Here is a 19,169-nt window from a genome sequence, read left to right as displayed (position 1 = left end):
CGGGTGCTATTAAAACACATTCACATAATTACAGAAGGCTGAAATATGTCATTAGTTTCAGCTTTTATTTTATTTCCACCTTTTATTTTATTTCCACCTTTCTGACAGTCAAGCATTAATCGCCTTGTGGAACAATGAAGTTATTTTTGTATGTTTGCTAAAGAAATTTGACTTTTGTTAACATTTTCTGCAGAGGCAGTCAATTTATTTGAAACGAAATGTTTAATTCCACAGTACTGGCAAGTTTCAACTGTTTACTGCATTTCGAGTGCACGTTTTCATTTTTTAGCACGTATGGCATTATGCCATAATAAAGAACCAAACATGATGTAATGCAGTACTGGTGCTCCAAGAAAATTTACATCCCGAAAACCACACTGAAAAGCTTAATATCAAGTCGAGGTCTACTTCATTGGGAATCCCTGGACATACAAAATGTTCAAATGTGTGTGAAATCTTATGGGACTTAACTGCTAAGGTCATTAGTCCCTAAGCTTACACACTACTTAACCTAAATTATCCTAAGGACAAACACACGTGCCCATGCCCGAGGGAGGACTTGAACCTCCGCCGGGATCAGCCGCACAGTCCATGACTGCAGCCCCTAGACCGCTCGGCTAATCCCGCGCGGCCTGGACATACAAATGTGCCCTTTAAGTATGCACTTTAAATGCGCACATTTTAATATGGTTCACGAAATACCGATGCTCTTGCAGTATCCTCTGATGTCTTGTTTCTTTTGTGACATAATGTATGATATTTCAATGTTTTACACGTACGTACATACGAGCTTCCTACGTCATGATAGCTACCCAAGCGCGGTGTCACCTGTTATCTGTGCTCTCTGGCAACTGCTGGAACGAACCTATTTCTAACAGGTCACGGGAAAAAATAGTGGTTTGAAAAGCATTACTTTCAAAGGAAATATCCTTTTACGTAAGTTGAACTATGTGCAAGAATGTAACATGAATTTATTGGATCACAGAGCGTTTGACTCTCATTTAAAAATCAACTCTTTGATGATGAGCCAGTTAGAAGAATATCGAACCCTGAAGATCAGACATTTACGTCATTATTAAAAATTTTACTGGCACATTTTTGTGATATATCCCCCCATGAACCATGGACCTTGTCATTGGTGGGGAGGCTTGCGTGCCTTAGCGATACAGATAGCCGTACCGTAGGTGCAACCACAACGGAGGGGTTTCTGTTGAGAGGCCAGACAAACGCGTGGTTCCTGAAGAGGCGCCGCAGCCTTTTCAGTAGTTGCAGGGGCAACAGTCTGCATGATTGACTATCTGGCCTTGTAACACTAACCAAAACGGCCTTGCTGTGCTGGTACTGCAAACGGTTGAAAGCAAGAGGAAACTACAGCCGTAATTTTTCCCGAGGGCATGCAGCTTTACTGTATGGTTAATGATGATGGCGTCCTCTTGGGTAAAATATTCCGGAGGTAAAATAGTCCCCCTTCGGATCTCTGGGCGGGGACTACTCAAGAGGACGTCGTTATCAGGAGAAAGAAAACTGGCATTCAGAGTGTGGAATGTCAGATCCCTTAATCGGGCAGGTAGGTTAGAAAATTTAAAAAGGGAAATGGATAGGTTAAAATTAGATACAGTGGGAATTAGTCAAGTTTGGTGGCACGAGGAACAAGACTTTTGGTCAGCCGAATACAGAGGGTTATAAATACAAAGTCAAATAGGGGTAATGCAGGAGCAGGTTTAATAATGAATAAAAAAATATGAATGCGGGTAAGCTACTACAAACAGCATAGTGAACACATTATTGTGGCCAAGATAGACACGAAGCCCACACCTACTACAGTATTACAAGTTTATATGCCAACTAGCTCTGCAGATGACGAAGAAATTGAAGAAATGTATGACGAAATAAAAGAAATTATAAAGATAGTGAAGGGAGACGAAAATTTAATAGTCATGAGTGACTGGAATTCAGTAGTAGGAAAAGGGAGAGAAGGAAATGTAGTAAGTTAATATGGATTGGGGGTAAGAAATGAAAGAGGAAGCCGCCTGGTAAAATTTTGCACAGAGCACAACTTAATCGTAGCTAACACTTGGTTCAAGAATCATAAAAGAAGGTTGTATACATGGAAGAAGCCTGGAGATACTGACAGGTTTCAGATAGATTATATAATGGTATGACAGAGATTTAGGAACCAGGTTTTAAATTGTAAGACTTTTCCAGGGGCAGATGTGGACTCTGACCACAATTTATTGGTTATGAACTGTAGATTAAAACTGAAGAAACTGAAAAAAGGTGGTAATTTAAGGAGATGGGACCTGGATAAACTGACTAAACCAGAGGTTGTACAGAGTTTCAGGGAGAGCGTAACGGAACAAATGGCAGGAATGGGGGAAAGAAATACAGTAGAAGAAGAATGGGTAGCTTTGAGGGATGAAGTAGTGAAGGCAGCAGAGGATCAAGTAGGTAAAAAGACGAGGGCTAGTAGAAATCCTTGGGTAACGGAAGAAATATTGAATTTAATTGACGAAAGGAGGAAATATAAAAATGCAGTAAATGAAGCAGGCAAAAAGGAATACAAACGTCTCAAAAATGAGATTGACAGGAAGTGCAAAATGGCTAAGCAGGGATGGCTAGAGGATAAATGTAAGGATATAGAGGCTTGTCTCACTAGGGGTAAGACAGATACTGCCTACATGAAAATTAAAGAGACCTTTGGAGAAGAGAGAACCACTTGTATGAATATCAAGAGCTCAGATGGAAACCCAGTTCTAAGCAAAGAACGGAAAGCAGAAAGGTGGAAGGAGTCTATACAAGGGCGATGTACTTGAGGACAATATTATGGAAATGGAAGAGGATGTAGATGAAGATGAAATGGGAGATATGATACTGCGTGAAGAGTTCGACAGAGCACTGAAAGACCCGAGCTGAAACAAGGCCCCGGGAGTAGACAACATTCCATTAGAACTACTGACGGCCTTGGGAGAGCCAGTCGCTACAAAACTCTACCATCTGGTGAGCAAGATGTATGAGACAGGCGAAATACCCTCAGACTTCAAGAAGAATATAATAATCCCAATCCCAAAGAAAGCAGGTGTTGACAGATGTGAAAATTACCGAACTATCGGTTTAATAAGTCACAGCTGCAAAATACTAACCCGAATTCTTTACAGACGAATGGAAAAACTAGTAGAAGCCGACCTTGGGGATGATCAGTTTGCAGGGTGTATACGGCCCGGGAGATCCGGGAAAAACCCGGGAATTTTTTCATCCGGGAAAAACCAGGGAATTTTTTAGAATTCCGGGATTTTTCATTGTTTTAGATTTCAGTTAAAGTTTTGCAGGTTTGACGTGTAAGATCTGATACGCTGCCAAAGAACTTTAGTCCACTACTGCTGAATAATACTGCAGCAATGAAACATAAATCAGAGAATAACACTAAAATAAAAGTTTAGTTATATAGAAATGGGTAATTTTCACAATGCACAGACCAGTTTGCCGACACCGAAAAGTGGCAAAGGCTTTAGGTCGAAGATTATGCAGTATGTCCGTAACAACTAATGTGCATTCGATGTGTGTCACGTCACAATTGTTTTCATTTCTAACAGATCACCAGAAAATATTACGAATAGTGGCTTGAGATGCGTTACTTACAAACTAAATTTCCACGCAAGATGATTTATGTTACGTGTGAGAATGTGCAGACAGTGCAGTGAATTTCTTAAATCACAGGGCGTTATAACTCTCATTCAAAACGTAACACTTTGAGGATCAGCCACTTGAAAAATGTCGGGCCCAGAAGATAAGTCATTTATGCCACTATTTAAAATTTTACCGGCACATTTGTATTTGATATGACTTCACGTGTAACACACACTAAAAAAAGACCGAGCTTCAAGTTAGTTTTCTTATTTAATGTTGTTCTTTCATAGATAAAAAATTATGCAATCGATGGCAAAAAGTGTAACTGACCTCCAAAAAAATGTGCATAATGTGTTACTGAGCAATGTCACAAGTCCCTTCACGCCAAAGCACTTTGACTTTTCTACGCAACTGATAATCATTTTGGCACGATTTTAATTGCCAAATTAGAGCCTGTTAGTAGGCCTACGGACTACCTATAATTTTAGGGCTAATAACAGTGGATGCCAATAGACGATGCAATTCTCGTTCGTACATACACATCTGCTTACGAGTTTGTAGAAACGCACTTTGCTAATTTGAGCGAGCTCGGGCTACCTTGGTAACGTACGCGCTGCGGCCTGTCTTTCTCGTAGGCCTCGTGCTCTGAATAACTGCCGTCATTCGCTAGCGAGATCACGTGACATGAGCTATGACTGGCTGACAAAAGTGCATCGCTCAACGCAATCTCTGTTTTAGAGTTTCAGAAGCTACCGTGCTGTAATTTGTGGAATTTGTGTATATACTTTCGCAATACGAAAATAAACTTTGTGCATATTGTCTCGCATCAAACAACTTTCCAAACGCAATGTTTTTTCCTGGATTTCGTTTCCTAAAGTGCTGGGACGTCCTCCACCGGTATAAGACCTTTACGATTCAAAGGACTGATAGGTTGTACAGCTCCGAGGGAAAGCATACTGTTACTTAACACGGATGTATTTTCACCCGCTTTATACGTAATTTCATTCGGGAGAAATTGTGTTTTTAACCGGGAAATCCGGGAAAAATCCGGGAATTTTTTTTTCTTGTCCACATAGACACCCTGGTTTGGATTCCGTAGATATATTGGAACATGTGAGGCAATACTGACCCTACGGCTTATCTTAAAAGCTAGACTAAGGAAAGGCAAACCTACGTTTCTAGCATTTGTAGACTTACATAAAGCTTTTGAAAATGTTGACTGAAATACTCTCTTCCAAATTCTAAAGGTGGCAGGGGTAAAATATAGGGAGCGAAAGGCTATTTACAATTTGTATAGAAACCAAATGGCAGTTATAAGAGTCGAGGGGCATGAAAGGGAATCAGTGGTTGGGAAGGGAGTGAGACAGGGTTGTAGCCTCTCCCCGATGTTGCTCAATCTGTATATTGAGCAAGCAGTGAAGGAAACAAAAGAAAAATTCAGAGTAGGTATTAAAATCCATGGAGAAGAAATAAAAACTTTGAGGTTCGCCAATGACATTGTAATTCTGTCAGAGACAGCAAAGGACTTGGAAGAGCAGTTGAATGGAATGGATAGTGTCTTGAAAGGAAGGTATAAGATGAACATCAACAAAAGCAAAACGAGGATAATGGAATGTAGTCGAATTAAGTCGGGTGATGTTGAGGGTATTAGATTAGTAAATGAGACACTTAAAGTACTAAAGGAGTTTTGCTATTTGGGCAGCAAAATAACTGATGATGGTCGAAATAGAGAGGATATAAAATGTAGACTGGCAGTGGGAAGGAAAGCGTTTCTGAAGAACAGAAATTTGTTAACATCGAGTATTGATTTAAGTGTTAGGAAGTCGTTTCTGAAAGTATTTGTATGGAGTGTAGCCATGTATGGAAGTGAAACATGGACGGTAAATAGTTTGGACAAGAAGAGAATAGAAGCTTTCGAAATGTGGTGCTACAGAAGAATGCTGAAGATTAGATGGGTAGATCACATAACTAATGAGGAGATGTTGAATAGGATTGGGGAGAAGAGAAGTTTGTGGCACAACTTGACTAGAAGAAGGGATCAGTTGGTAGGACATGTTTTGAGGCATCAAGGGATCACCAGTTTAGTATTGGAGGGCAGCGTGGAGGGTAAAAATCGTAGAGGGAGACCAAGAGATGAATACACAAAGCGGATTCAGAAGGATGTAGGCTGCAGTAGGTACTGGGAGATGAAGAAGCTTGCACAGGATGTAGTAGCATGGAGAGCTGCATCAAACCAGTCTCAGGACTGAAGACCACAACAACAACATCTTGAAGTGTAACACGCGCAAAATAGATCAACAGTATACGCGAAATCTGAGCTTCTCTTGCAGCATGAGACCAATATTAGATGTGAAAGCTTTTCTTTTCTTGTAGCAGCACTATGTATATTAATTTAAACTATTTGCTTTCCCTGTTTGTGTGTTCGTGCTACGTAACAGTGATGTTGCTGTTGGCTGACTACATCACTTGTCCTATGTTCTGAATATCGGTGGACATCGGCTGGCGAGATCACATGACATGGGCTTCGAGCGGCTTACAAAAGTGCATCGAAATCTCGATTCCGATGATTTGGAAAGTAACATGCGGTGTTTTGTGGAATTCCAATGTATGCTTTCGTAATACAAAATACGCTGCGTACATGTTGCTGCACATCAAAATTTCCAAAGCGTGTCTTTTCCCCTGAGTTTCGTTTTCTAAAGTGCCGGGAAATTGCACGCCCGTGTATAAAACCATAACGATACAAAGGATTGATAAGGGAAAATACACTGTCATCCGGGAGAAAGTGTATTTTTAACCGGGAAATCCTGGAAAAATCTGGGATTTTTTTTTCGTTGTCCACGTATGCACCCTGCTATAACTAAATGCAAGAAAGTGATTATTATAAAGCAAGATGATGTGTGGTATATAATGGCAGGTAGCACATATGGAAACCAACAGCATGTGTTTTGAAGAAGCAGAGCATGAGACTGTGTTGGTAAAATGAATATACTGCAAACTGATACTTAGATTCAGTTGATAGTTTTCATTTAGATTTACTGCGATTTTCGTAAGATATCCGGTTTTTCTAGTGGAATATGTTTTTTGTTGTGTAATGAATGTAATTTTTCTCTACTCATTCTTACTTATGTGACTGTAGTAGCAATTGTAATTTTGCTCCTAGTTAGCAAACAATAAATACATCAGACATAAATAAAAAATGAATGAGTGAATAGCTTTAATATTTATCATGTTTGAATTCCTGTTTTGAATGTATATAAAAGTCCTTCGAGTCCAAGGAAATAAAAGCAACTAAATAAATTACAACCATAAATAATCGTTTCATTTTTTTTTTACAATTTTTTTTTTTTTGATTAATTCATAAAATATGTATGCAAGCTTTGTTTTTTAGCCCCATTGACTGCTCAGGTTACAGGTTAGGCAGATGCCAGGTAAAGGAGGATATTACTTCAGCTGAAAACATACACTGTAGTCTGCCTGCTGCTGTACTCTCACCCACAAAGACTTCATAAAAACAGTTTCAAAAAATTAATATAGACAAGAACAAAAAATTGGCAAAACCTGCACGTGCATTTAACATTAATTGCAGTGGTTTTTTTTTTTTTTTGCTAACAGAACATATTTTGTGCCAACTGTGCATTATGGAGGATGATGCAGTATTTTATTCCTCCAGTGATTTAACTGTAAATTGTAAAGAGAGATTTTATTCCTTGCACTGGTATGTATGCAAGGGAGAGAGCAGAAATCATCACATTATGAAAAACCCTTACTAAAGTTTAAAATTTCTATTTCAATTCATTTTTTTAATTTTTTAATAATTGAATGTGCTTCATTTACTGAATGTTACTCTCTATGAAATATTTTCAATTGTTTCTTCATCTTAGGGTATTTATGTATTCTACGGGTCATATACTTAAATTTATCCCAGTTTTAGTTGAATAGTAGCAGAAGCATAAATTACAGCTATGCTTAAATAAATAATTTAAGGAGATAAGGTAGCAACTTACCATATAAAAGAAGTGGTGCTGATTTGTTGATACACATAATCAAGACTAAGTTCTTCGCTAGCTTTTGAATGAATAATTTTCTGGACTATAGATTCCCCCCCCCCCCCCCGGTCTCTCTCTCTCTCTCTCTCTCTCTCTCTCTCTCTCTCTCTCTCTCTCTCTCAGTTCTCCGCCTTGTTATTGTATCTTGCTACAGCTAAGCATCTCCAATAATCTTTTTTCGTTTCGTTTCGTTTTTTTAATTACTGTGTATAACTTGCTATTGTGTTACCCTTCTTTTTTCTGTTAGTGGACAAATGTTTCAGTCCATTTTCTTGTATAAGTATTTCAAGTAGAATTTCTGGATGAGATTTTGTGTATTCATTGTATCATTCATTCTGAATTACTCTACTTTTTGTTATTTCAAATGGATAATGAATACTGAATTGAGACAACTGGGATAATTTGTGTGTCTCATATTTCAAACAGTTTTCTAATTATTTGCGTATTTTAATGTGCGATAGATACATGTTTTCCTGCTGTGATGAGTGTAAGTAAAAATAACGCTGTATTGACAGCAAGGAGCTCCCTGTGCTATATTATGTAGACAAAGTGTACAAACCAGTCACTTTGCAGTTGGTAATATGGTAATTTTGTCTTGCGTTATTACTTTTGGTACCGGGGGGAAAAAAGCAATTTCAGAGGAATTAAAAATGTTTGCAGTACTCAACAAAATAACATATTTACTGTTGAACATAAAATTGCAGCGGCTGTAACACAAAAGTGTTCCGCAACTGCTAATATTTTCAAAGAGTTTAGAGAAGCTGTTTAAGGAGAGCACAGCACTGAATTATATTGCAGAACACGTAAAGGAAGAAAAACTGCCATGATCAGAAATTTGAAAATTCCAATCAGCAGTAAAACAAAGGACATTAGTTGGACTTTTAAAATGATAAAATCCTATTGTAACTAAGAAGACGGCTAATGCAGAGTTCCTGTCATTCATTTCTGTAAATTAGCAAGTGAAATAAGAACGTGTGCTAAGACAAAGTATAAAATAAGATTGTGCTTTCCATTAACTACAAAATAAATATCTACATCTACATTTATACTCCGCATGCTACCCAACGGTGTGTGGCGGAGGGCACTTTACGTGCCACTGTAATTACCTCCCTTTCCTGTTCCAGTCACATATGGTTCACGAGAAGAACGACTGCCGGAAAGCCTCCGTGCGCGCTCAAGTCTCTCTAATATTACATTCGTGATCTCCTCGGGAGGTATAAGTGGGGGGAAGCAATATATTCGATACCTCATCCAGAAACGCACCCTTTCGAAACCTGGACAGCAAGCTACACCGCGATGCAGAGTGCCTCTCTTGCAGTCTGCCACGTGAGTTTGCTAAACATCTCCGTAACACTACCACGGTTACCAAATAACCCTGTGACGAAACGCGCCGCTCTTCTTTGGATCTTCTCTATCTCCTCCGTCAACCCAATCTGGTACGGATCCCACACTGATGAGCAATACTCAAGTACAGGTCGAACGAGTGTTTTGTAAGCTACCTCCTTTGTTGATGGACTACATTTTCTAAGGACACTCCCAGTGAATCTCAACCTGGCACTCGCCTTACCAACAATTAATTTTATATGATCATTCCACTTCAAATCGTTCCACACGCATACTCCCAGATATTTTACAGAAGTAACTGCTACGAGTGTTTCTTTCTATTTATTCGCAATACATTACATTTGTCTATGTTAATGGTCAGTTGCCACTCCCTGCACCAAGTGCCTATCCGCTGCAGATCTTCCTGCATTTTGCTACAATCTTCTAATGCTGCAACTTCTCTGTATACTACAGCATCATCCGCGAAAAGCCGCATGGAACTTCTGACACTATCTACTAGGTTGTTTATATATATTGTGAAAAGCAATGGTCCCATAACACTCCCCTGTGGCACGCCAGAGGTTACTTTAACGTCTCTAGACGTCTCTCCATTGAGAACAACATGCTGTGTTCTGTTTGCTAAAAACTCTTCAATCCAGCCACACAGCTGGTCTGATATTCCGTAGGCTCTTACTTTGTTTATCAGGCGACAGTGCGGAACTGTATCGAACGCCTTCCGGAAGTCAAGGAAAATAGCATCTACCTGGGAGCCTGTATCTAATATTTTCTCGGTCTCATGAACAAATTAAGCAAGTTGGGTCTCACATGATCGCTGTTCCTGGAATCCATGTTGATTCCTACAGAGTAGATTCTGGGTTTCCAGAAATGACATGATACGCGAGCAAACAACATATTCTAAAATTCTACAACAGATCAACGTCAGAGATATAGGTCTATAGTTTTGCGCATCTGCTCGACGACCCTTCTTGAAGACTGGGACTATCTGTGCTCTTTTCCAATCATTTGGAACTTTCCGTTCCTCTAGAGACTTGCGGTACATGGCTGTTAGAAGGGGGGAAAGTTCCTTCGCGTACTCTGTGTAGAATCGAATTGGTATCCCGTCAGGTTCAGTGGACTTTCCTCTGTTGAGTGATTCCAGTTGCTTTTCTATTCCTTGGACACTTATTTCGATGTCAGCCATTTTTTCGTTTGTGCGAGGATTTAGAGAAGGAACTGCAGTGCTTCCTCTGTGAAACAGCTTTGGAAAAAGGTGTTTAGTATTTCAGCTTTAGGGGTGTCATCCTCTGTTTCAATGCCATCATCATCCTGGAGTGTCTGGATATGCTGTTTTGAGCCACTTACTGATTTAACGTAAGACCAGAACTTCCTAGGATTTTCTGTCAAGTCGGTACATAGAATTTTACTTTGGAATTCACTGAACGCTTCACGCATAGCCCTCCTTACGCTAACTTTGACATCGTTTAGCTTCTGTTTGTCCGAGAGGTTTTAGCTGCATTTAAACTTGCAGTGAAGCTGTCTTTGCTTTCGCAGTAGTTTCCTAACTTTGTTGTTGAACCACGGTGGGTTTTTCCCGTCCCTCACAGTTTTACTCGGCGCGTACCTGTCTAAAACGCATTTTATGATTGCCTTGAACTTTTTCCATAAACACTCAACATTGTCAGTGTCGGAACAGAAATTTTCGTTTTGATCTGTTAGGTAGCCTGAAATCTGCCTTCTATTACTCTTGCTAAACAGATAAACGTTCCTCCCTTTTTTTATATTCCTATTAACTTCCATATTCATGGATGCTGTATCGGCCTTATGATCACTGATTTCCTGTTCTGTGCTTACAGAGTCGAAAAGTTCGAGTCTGTTTGTTATCAGTAGGTCCAAGATGTTATCTCCACGAGTCGGTTCTCTGTTTAATTGCTCGAGGTAATTTTCGGATAGTGCACTCAGTATAATGTCACTCGATGCTCTGTCCCTACCACCCGTCCTAAACATCTGAGTGTCCCAGTCTATATCTGGTAAATTGAAATCTCCACCTAAGACTATAACATGCTGAGAAAATTTATGTGAAATGTATTCCAGATTTTCTCTCAGTTGTTCTGCCACTAATGCTGCTGAGTCGGGAGGTTGGTAAAAGGAGCCAATTATTAACCTAGCTCGGTTGTTGAGTGTTACCTCCACCCATAATAATTCACAGGAACTATCCACTTCTACTTCACTGCAGCATAAACTACTACTAACAGCGACAAACACGCCACCACCGGTTGCATGCAATCTATCCTTTCTAAACATCGTCTGTGCCTTTGTAAAAATATCGGCAGAATTTATATCTGGCTTCAGCCAGCTTTCCGTACCTATAACGATTTCAGCTTCGATGCCTTCTATCAGCGCTTGAAGTTCTGGTACTTTGTCAATGCAGCTTCAACAGTTTACAATTACAATACCGATTGCTGCTTGGTCCCCGCACGTCCTGACTTTGCCCCGCACCCTTTGAGGCTGTTGCCCTTTCTGTATACAATTGTATAATCAGTTATAGCCTTCCTTGAAAAGCATAAAATTTTAGAACAGACCAGTAACATTATTCTAATTGATTTTAGCTTTTTTATTAATCCGGCAATACTTCTCAGCAGTCTGTATTACCAGATATCTTCCTTGAACAGTGCAAAGCTAAAAGGTTTTTCTTTTCCAAGCAACATAAAACATCATAAAGTCTCTGTGATGTTAATTTTAAAAAATTTCTTCTTTTCCTTTCAGGTAAAGCAGATGAAGATGCGAAATTTGTTCATTTTGTGCTACTGAAAAAATTCTCGAAGAATAAGCTCAAGGCTTTGTGTAAGGATATTGAAGAAATTCCAGAACTTCTGGAAAAGATTTCAGTTGGTGTTCGCCAGATGGTTGCATTTCTATATGAATTCCAAAAAGTCCATTTACTATATAATATGGAAATGTTTGGTACAAGGTAAGATATACTATCGCTTGGAGGATTGTGACTTCATTAGTGAAATGCTGTGTGGGAAAACAAAGAGTAACAGCTTCATTTTTCCTATAGTGCCTATTATTAAAGCAGTGAGTGCTTTACATTTGTAACTAAAAAGGAATAGAAAATCTGCCTTTAATCACAAATTATGTTTTTTTCTCTCTCATTGAACCTGTTACTCAAGTACAGTTCACTTTGATGATGAAATACATAATTGCGTCTAAGATAAATATTTATGCAAATTGACATGCAGTTTCTGTTATGAATTGTACAGACTATAAGTCTAGACAATTTACTTTGTAAAAACCACAGATTTTGCACAGTATAACTGTTTTTCTGTCACATGGTAATATTTTGAATACCTGTATACGTTATGACAATACAAACATCTCACAAAACAGCTAACATTTATAGCAATATTCAGCACACAAGTCACCTGGAAAAATACTGTGTGTGTGTGTGTGTGTGTGTGTGTGTGTGTGTGTGTGTGTGTGTGTGTGTTTTGTATGTTCACACACACACACACACACACACACACACACAGGTGAGCCTGAACTCCACCAACAACATTTAGAAGGCAGTTCAGAAATATTTTCAGGGTATTATGGTAAAAGTAACTAATGGCTTCATGTGTTTTGTTGCAGTGTGAAAAGGCCTGTAAAAGATAAAAGGATTTCTGTAACTGATAAGAGGATTCCGTTTCTTGTAGACACCTAAGTAGCGATCCCAAAGTACCGTGGTGTGGTTGCTGTCGCTGTAGGAACAGCTTAGTATAGTGTTCCGCCACTCTTAAACTGCATGCAGTGTACCAATATAAGAGGTTCATGTTGGCCAAGCCTTTGTGAGTAAACTTACCTGTAAAATATATATCAATAGTGGTACAATCTTGGATGCTGTCGTTCGCCATAAAGGTGATAGCACATTAGGACATGCCGTATATCGAAAACCAACAGACTCAAATCTATATCTACATGCCAGTAGCTGCCATCACCCTTCACAGACCATAGGTGTCCTTACGACCTTAGTGCATAGGCCACACTGTATATCCGATAAAGGTAATATGCAAGAAGAGCTCACACACACCTCAGGAGCATTTTTAAAAAGAATGTATTTTCTCCGCAACAAATTTGTTGAGCATTCAGTGTAAAACCTAGAATGCAGGCATGTGATGGGGAAGAACGTAGTAATTCCTGCAGATCAAATGCATTTTTGCCTTATTCGGGTGCTCTTTCCTCGAAGATAGGCCGTATTCTTGAGAAACACTGTGATAAGGTGATCTTCAGGCCACCGACAAAGAGTGCTGCTTTGCTCGGCTGTGTAAAGGATGATTTACTGCTTTGTAAAGCGGGTGTGTATCGGATTCCTTGCGGAAATGTGAGAAGTCATACATAGGTCAAACAACTGACACCATTCATGAGAGATGTATGGAGCATCGAAGATACACACGCTTATCACAGCCAGACATGTCAGCTGTGGCCGAACATTGTATTGATACAGGGCATTCCATGAATTACAGTGATGTGAAGATTTAAAATCCACCTCTTCCTTTCGGGATTCTGTCTTCAAGGAACCTATACAGATTAGATTAGCTAATAATTTAATAAATAGAGATAATGGTTTTAATTTGGACAAAGCATGGAATCCGGCTTTTGACGTAATTAAACTGCAGAGAAGTCGTCATGGTGTCGCTACCACCGAACATATATCGATAAGCAAATCGAATGTCAGTACACCTTCGCCACAAGGCGGCACTTGTGTAAGCATATTTCCTTGCCGAAGACAAGCGTCTGTGACCCTCATGTACAGTACTGCCGCGGTGGAGCATATAAGACCGCACTTCGCATCTTGTTGTCGGTGTTGTGACTCACTCTGAGGATGGCCGGACGATACGCAGCCGAAATATCAGTGGAGGAAGTTTTATTTGCATGGCTGCATGCCTGAAATTTAATGGACAATACTAGTACAAGTCCTTTTTTTTTCCATTTTGAGACACGCAGCCCTAAAGTTAAATGACTACTGAAAATCTGCAGTTGAGATACCAGAAATATTCAAGTATATGACTTGTTATTAGAGATGAACCGTACTTTCTATTTGTTTGGATCATTAATTAGAGCAACATCATAGGCAGAAAAGTGGAGGTAATGGAGCTGTACCACTATTGAAATAAAATAAACTGAACATTGTATATAAATCTGTTAGTTCTTTTATTGCAAGTAATTTTTATTACAGTTTTAATATACGCCTTCTTATTAAATTTACATGTATAATTGAACTACACAGTCAGTTATGTATCAGGTCAACTGGTTTCTGTAAAACTAAGGATTACATTCTTCTTCTTCTTCTTCTTCTTCATGTTCCAGACCTCTGTCTTCTGTTTGTAGAGCAAGGAAATAACTGTGTTTGATAGGTGGATTATAAGGGAGCATATCAAGCATATAGTGCTTTTTCTTTTTCAGCACTTTTCTCATGTGAGGGGAAAGTTGTGAAACTGCAATAGTACTATATGTGTGTGATCTGCCTCTACCATGTTTGGGAGCAAAGTTGAGGACATGGAAGTCAATGTCATATCATTCAGTGTTTCCTTGTAGAGCATTTTGTATGGCTTCTGCCGCTCAAAACGCATCCATTTTATTTTCAGTCACTTACATTGAACATACTCCTCATTTTGCTTCCTTCTTACCACTGCATTTTGTAACTGTTTCCATGCTAAAAAGTCAGAATGCTTCATTTCTGTGCATGCAAATCTATCTTTTCTGCCAATTTTCCTAATTGTTTGAACAATATCATCTGGGGAAAACAGAAACTCTTTCTTATTTAATTGTTTTTCTGTCTGGGCAAAATCTCTGTCATATGATAGGTATGAGTGACCTGGGAACAGGAACATTAAATCCACATCTACATCCATACTCCACAAGCCACCTGATGGTGTGTGGCGGAGGGTACCTTGAGTACCTCTATCGGTTCTCTCTTCTATTCCAGTCTCGTATTGTTCGTGGAAAGAAGGATTGTCGGTATGCCTCTGTGTGGGCTCTAATGTCTCGGATTTTATCCTCATGGTCTCTTCGCGAGTTATACGTAGGAGGGAGCAATATACTGCTTGACTCCTCGGTGAAGGTATATTCTCGAGACTTCAACAAAAGCCCGTACCGAGCTACTGAGAGTCTCTCCTGTAGAGTCTTCCACTGGAGTTTATCTATTATCTCTGTAACGCTTTCGCGATAACTAAATGATCCTGTAACGAAGCACGCTGCTCTCCGTTGGATCTTCTCTCTCTCTCTTCTATCAATCCTACCTGGTACGGATCCCACACTGCTGAGCAGTATTCAAGCGGTGGGCGAACAAGCGTACTGTAACCTACTTCCTTCATTTTCGGATTGCATTTCCTTAGGATTCTTCCAATAACCTCAGTCTGGCATCTGCTTTACCGACGATCAACTTTATATGATCATTCCATTTTAAATCACTCCTAATGAGTACTCCCAGATAATTTATGGAATTAACTGCTTCCAGTTGCTGACCTGCTATATTGTAGCTAAATGCTAAGGGATCTTTCTTTCTATATATTCGCAGCACATAACACTTGTCTACATTGAGATTCAATTGCCATTCCCTGCACCATGCGTCAATTCGCTGCAGATCCTCCTGCATTTCAGTACAATTTTCCATTGTTACAACCTCTCGATATACCACAGCATCATCCACAAAAAGCCTCAGTGAACTTCCGATGTCATCCACAAGGTCATTTATGTATAATGTGAATAGCAATGGTCCTACGACACTCCCCTGCGGCACACCTGAAATCAGTCTTACTTCGGAAGACTTCTCTCTATTGAGAATGACATGCTGCATTCTGTTATCTAGGAACTCTTCAATCCAATCACACAATTGGTCTGATAGTCCATGTGCTCTTACTTTGTTCATTAAACGACTGTGGGGAACTGTATCGAACGCCTTGTGAAAGTCAAGAAACATGGCATCTGCCTAGGAATCAATCATGTTGACATGAAATTGAGGAGATTGTGTCACTTTTATTAGTGTTAGGGCAATGTTTATGTTCCTGTTTTGCCCACCACATGTGTCGGTGTGCGCAACTGCCTGTTTTTGAGAAGTGACACACTTTTCATTATGTTTTAATAAACAGGTACCAATTTCATGTGAACTCCTTGAACCAGATGTTTCGTCCCAAAAATACATATGGATTTTGCTGTCAGTGAAATTGTGGCATCCAAAATTATGTAGCTGCATGTTTCTTTTGTAGTATGATATCAATGTTGTCAGTTTAGGAAATGCAAGTGATTTTTGCAGGTCAAAGGTAAACACAAACATCTGGGAATCTAGCTCTTTACTACATGCTTTGTCTGTAGCCATTGCTGTTCTTGCAGCTTCAGCCCTCCCAAGGTAAAGCTCCTTTTCAGTTTGAAGCTTTCTTTTTTCCTTCTGCATTGGTAGCAGCGTACATTTCAAAGCTCAATTTGTCACAAAAAGAGCAAGTGTCTTTGCATGGTGGTCGAAAGGACAGGTTGAAGTCTTTGTTAAAGATTTTTTGATAGATGTGCTCCCCCACAATTTCTTTATTCTGAGATATGCATTTATCTTTGTACAAATAGTACATTTTGGCCACACACAGCTCAGGATTTAAAAACCTTTTGTGGGGATTATATTTCCTTGCATAATGTCTCTCAGAAACTGGAAAGCTTTTTGATGTGTTCCTTTATATCATTGATCAGACCTTCTGGCACAGAGAATTTGTTCTGATGTTTGCCTCTTCCATCAAGGTGAGGTCTACCTTCTTCCTTGCTTTTTGTTAAAAGCCTACAGGGTTGTCCATTAGAATCTCAAAAGTATTCAAAAAAACTTCTTGCCCATTCAGATAACTATTTTGGTGATTAATATTACCCATAGCCCTGAAATTGTCGAATAACATCTTCCTCTCATCCTCTGAAATTTTGTTGAAACATTTATGTGCAAACCTTCAGTCCACATTGTGAAATGTTTTTGGAGGAATTATTTTACCAGTTGCTGTGACGTATAACTCCCCAGTGTCCCTTTTTTCCTTTCGAATATGCTTTTCAAATGTGTCCGTTTTCCATGTACCCATCTTGTTTGAGTACACTTCCTTTTTGTCTGCATATTTGCGGCTGCACCGTTCACACAGGCATCAGTAACAGTTTCTCCTGTTTCGTCATTTTTTGCACTTTTATTGGAAGTTTCATCATCATCGCTACTGGTATCCGGATAGAAAGTAATACAAGTTATGATTTATAGAGCACCAGATGATTGAAAACATATGTATATGTGAAATACATTAAGATGGACACCCTCATTTTCCATTGTTATTGTCAACATAACCTTCATTCTCGCATATTCCTTTTTTGGAACAATATGTCTATAATGCTGAGAGAAAAGTAAGTAAATTCTTTTTATCAGCAATCGTTTGAAAATATGGATCATCAGTTGTATCACAGTCACTTGATAATGCTCCTGAATCCATCATCTTCGCAAGAAATAGCAACATGCTGCAATGCACAAAAGCACACGGACTTGTACCACTACTGAAATAAATTCTTGCTTGCTTTCTCTAATGTGTCAGCATTGAGGTGCACTCTGTTGGCAGTAGGGCGAAGCTGGAGCTGTCCCACTATGCAAATAAATTATAAACGACTTGTGAGAGTACGCATGTGAGGATAACTCTTTCTTTTTAAAGTGGACTTGTACCACTATTGAAGTAAGTCCTTCACACACACACACACACCAAAAAATGTTTTGCATCACCTCGGTTCCCAGAACTCCTGAAGATAGACATTGGCTGTGAATATTGTATCAAGGGCACAGTCCCTTTGACTGTTCACAGATGTCACTAAACCCGCCCAAAGATGTAAACAACCATGCATTAGCAGCGCCTGTTAGGTGGAGGGAGTCCGACAGCTGATCAGTTCCAGTCATTCCACGAGGAAGGAGGTACACGGCTTGTGTTGTCTGTAGTTCAACCATGGCAGACAGTCAATATTGCAGTTTGATCACATCCACGTTGTTACTGTGTGCTAGGAAGGGCTGTCAACAAGGGAAGTGTCCAGGCGTCTCGGAGTGAACAAAAAAGATGTTGTTCGGACATGGAGGATATACAGAGAGACAGGAACTGTTGATGACGTGCCTTGCTGAGGCCACCCAAGAGCTACTACTGCAGAGGATGACTCCTACCTACGGATTATAGCTCAGAGGAACCTTTACAGCAATGCTATCATGTTGAATAATGCTTTTCTTGCAGCCACAGGATGTCGTGTTACAACTCAAACTGTGCGCAATAGGCTGCATGATGAGCAACTTCACTCCCGGCGTCCATGGCGAGGTCCATCTTTGCAACCATGACTCCATACAACGCAGTACATATGGACCCAACAACATGCCGAGTGGACCACTCAGGATTGGCATCACATTCTCTCCACCGATGAGAGTCGCATATGCCTTAGACATACAGTCCAGTGAGTGCAGCAAGGTGGAGGTTCCCTGCTGTTTTGGGGTGGCATTATGTGGAGCCAACGTACGCCACTGGTGGTCGTGGAAGGTGCTGTAACAGCTATACAATACTTGAATGCCATCCTCCAACCGATAGTGCAACCATATTAGTGAGGCATTCGTCTTCATGGATGACAATTTGCGCCCCCATCATGCACATCTTGTGAATGACTTCCTTCAGGATAATGACATCGCTTGACTAGAGTGGCCAGCATGTTCTCCAGACATGAACCCTATCAAACATGCCTGGGATAGATTGAAAAGGGCTGTTTATGGGCGATGTGATGCACCAACCACTCTATGCCGAATCACCATTGAGGAATGGGACAATATGGACCAACAGTGCCTTGATGAACTTGTGGATAGGTATGCCAAGATGAATACAGGCATGCATCAATGCAAAGAGAATGTGCTACTGGGTATTAGAGGTACCAGTGTGTACAGCAATCTGGACCACCACCTCTGAAGGGCTCGCTGTATGGTGGTACAACATGCAATGTGTGGTTTTCATGAGCAATAAAAAGGCCACAAATGATGATTATGTTGATCTCTATTCCAATTTTCTGTACAGGTTGCGGAACTCTTGGAACCTAGGTGATGCAAAACTTTTTTTGATGTGTGTATGTATGCTTAAGCAGCTGGTGTCAATCTCATTAAAATCCTTCAGAGTGTAGTGC

At 39.9% G+C, this 19,169-nt stretch overlaps 1 protein-coding gene and 1 long non-coding RNA gene across 2 annotated transcripts in view; one reads left to right on the top strand and one right to left on the bottom strand.

Annotated features, from left to right (window-relative positions):
- The window catches only part of LOC126188970 (uncharacterized), a 296,440-nt gene that overhangs the window by 221,121 nt on the left and 56,150 nt on the right, over nt 1–19,169 (top strand). Inside the window, exon 10 of the mRNA XM_049930740.1 lies at nt 11,757–11,961. Coding sequence (XP_049786697.1) covers nt 11,757–11,961 — 205 coding nt within the window. The remainder of the gene's footprint in view (nt 1–11,756; nt 11,962–19,169) is intronic.
- LOC126188972 (uncharacterized) overlaps nt 1–19,169 on the bottom strand; it is a 55,199-nt gene that overhangs the window by 29,113 nt on the left and 6,917 nt on the right. The gene's annotated exons all lie outside the window — the stretch shown is intronic.

The sequence above is a fragment of the Schistocerca cancellata genome, chromosome 5, assembly GCF_023864275.1.
Source record: "Schistocerca cancellata isolate TAMUIC-IGC-003103 chromosome 5, iqSchCanc2.1, whole genome shotgun sequence".
In the NCBI taxonomy this organism is placed as follows: Eukaryota; Metazoa; Arthropoda; class Insecta; order Orthoptera; family Acrididae; genus Schistocerca; species Schistocerca cancellata.
This window is presented reverse-complemented; position numbering and strand designations above follow the sequence as displayed.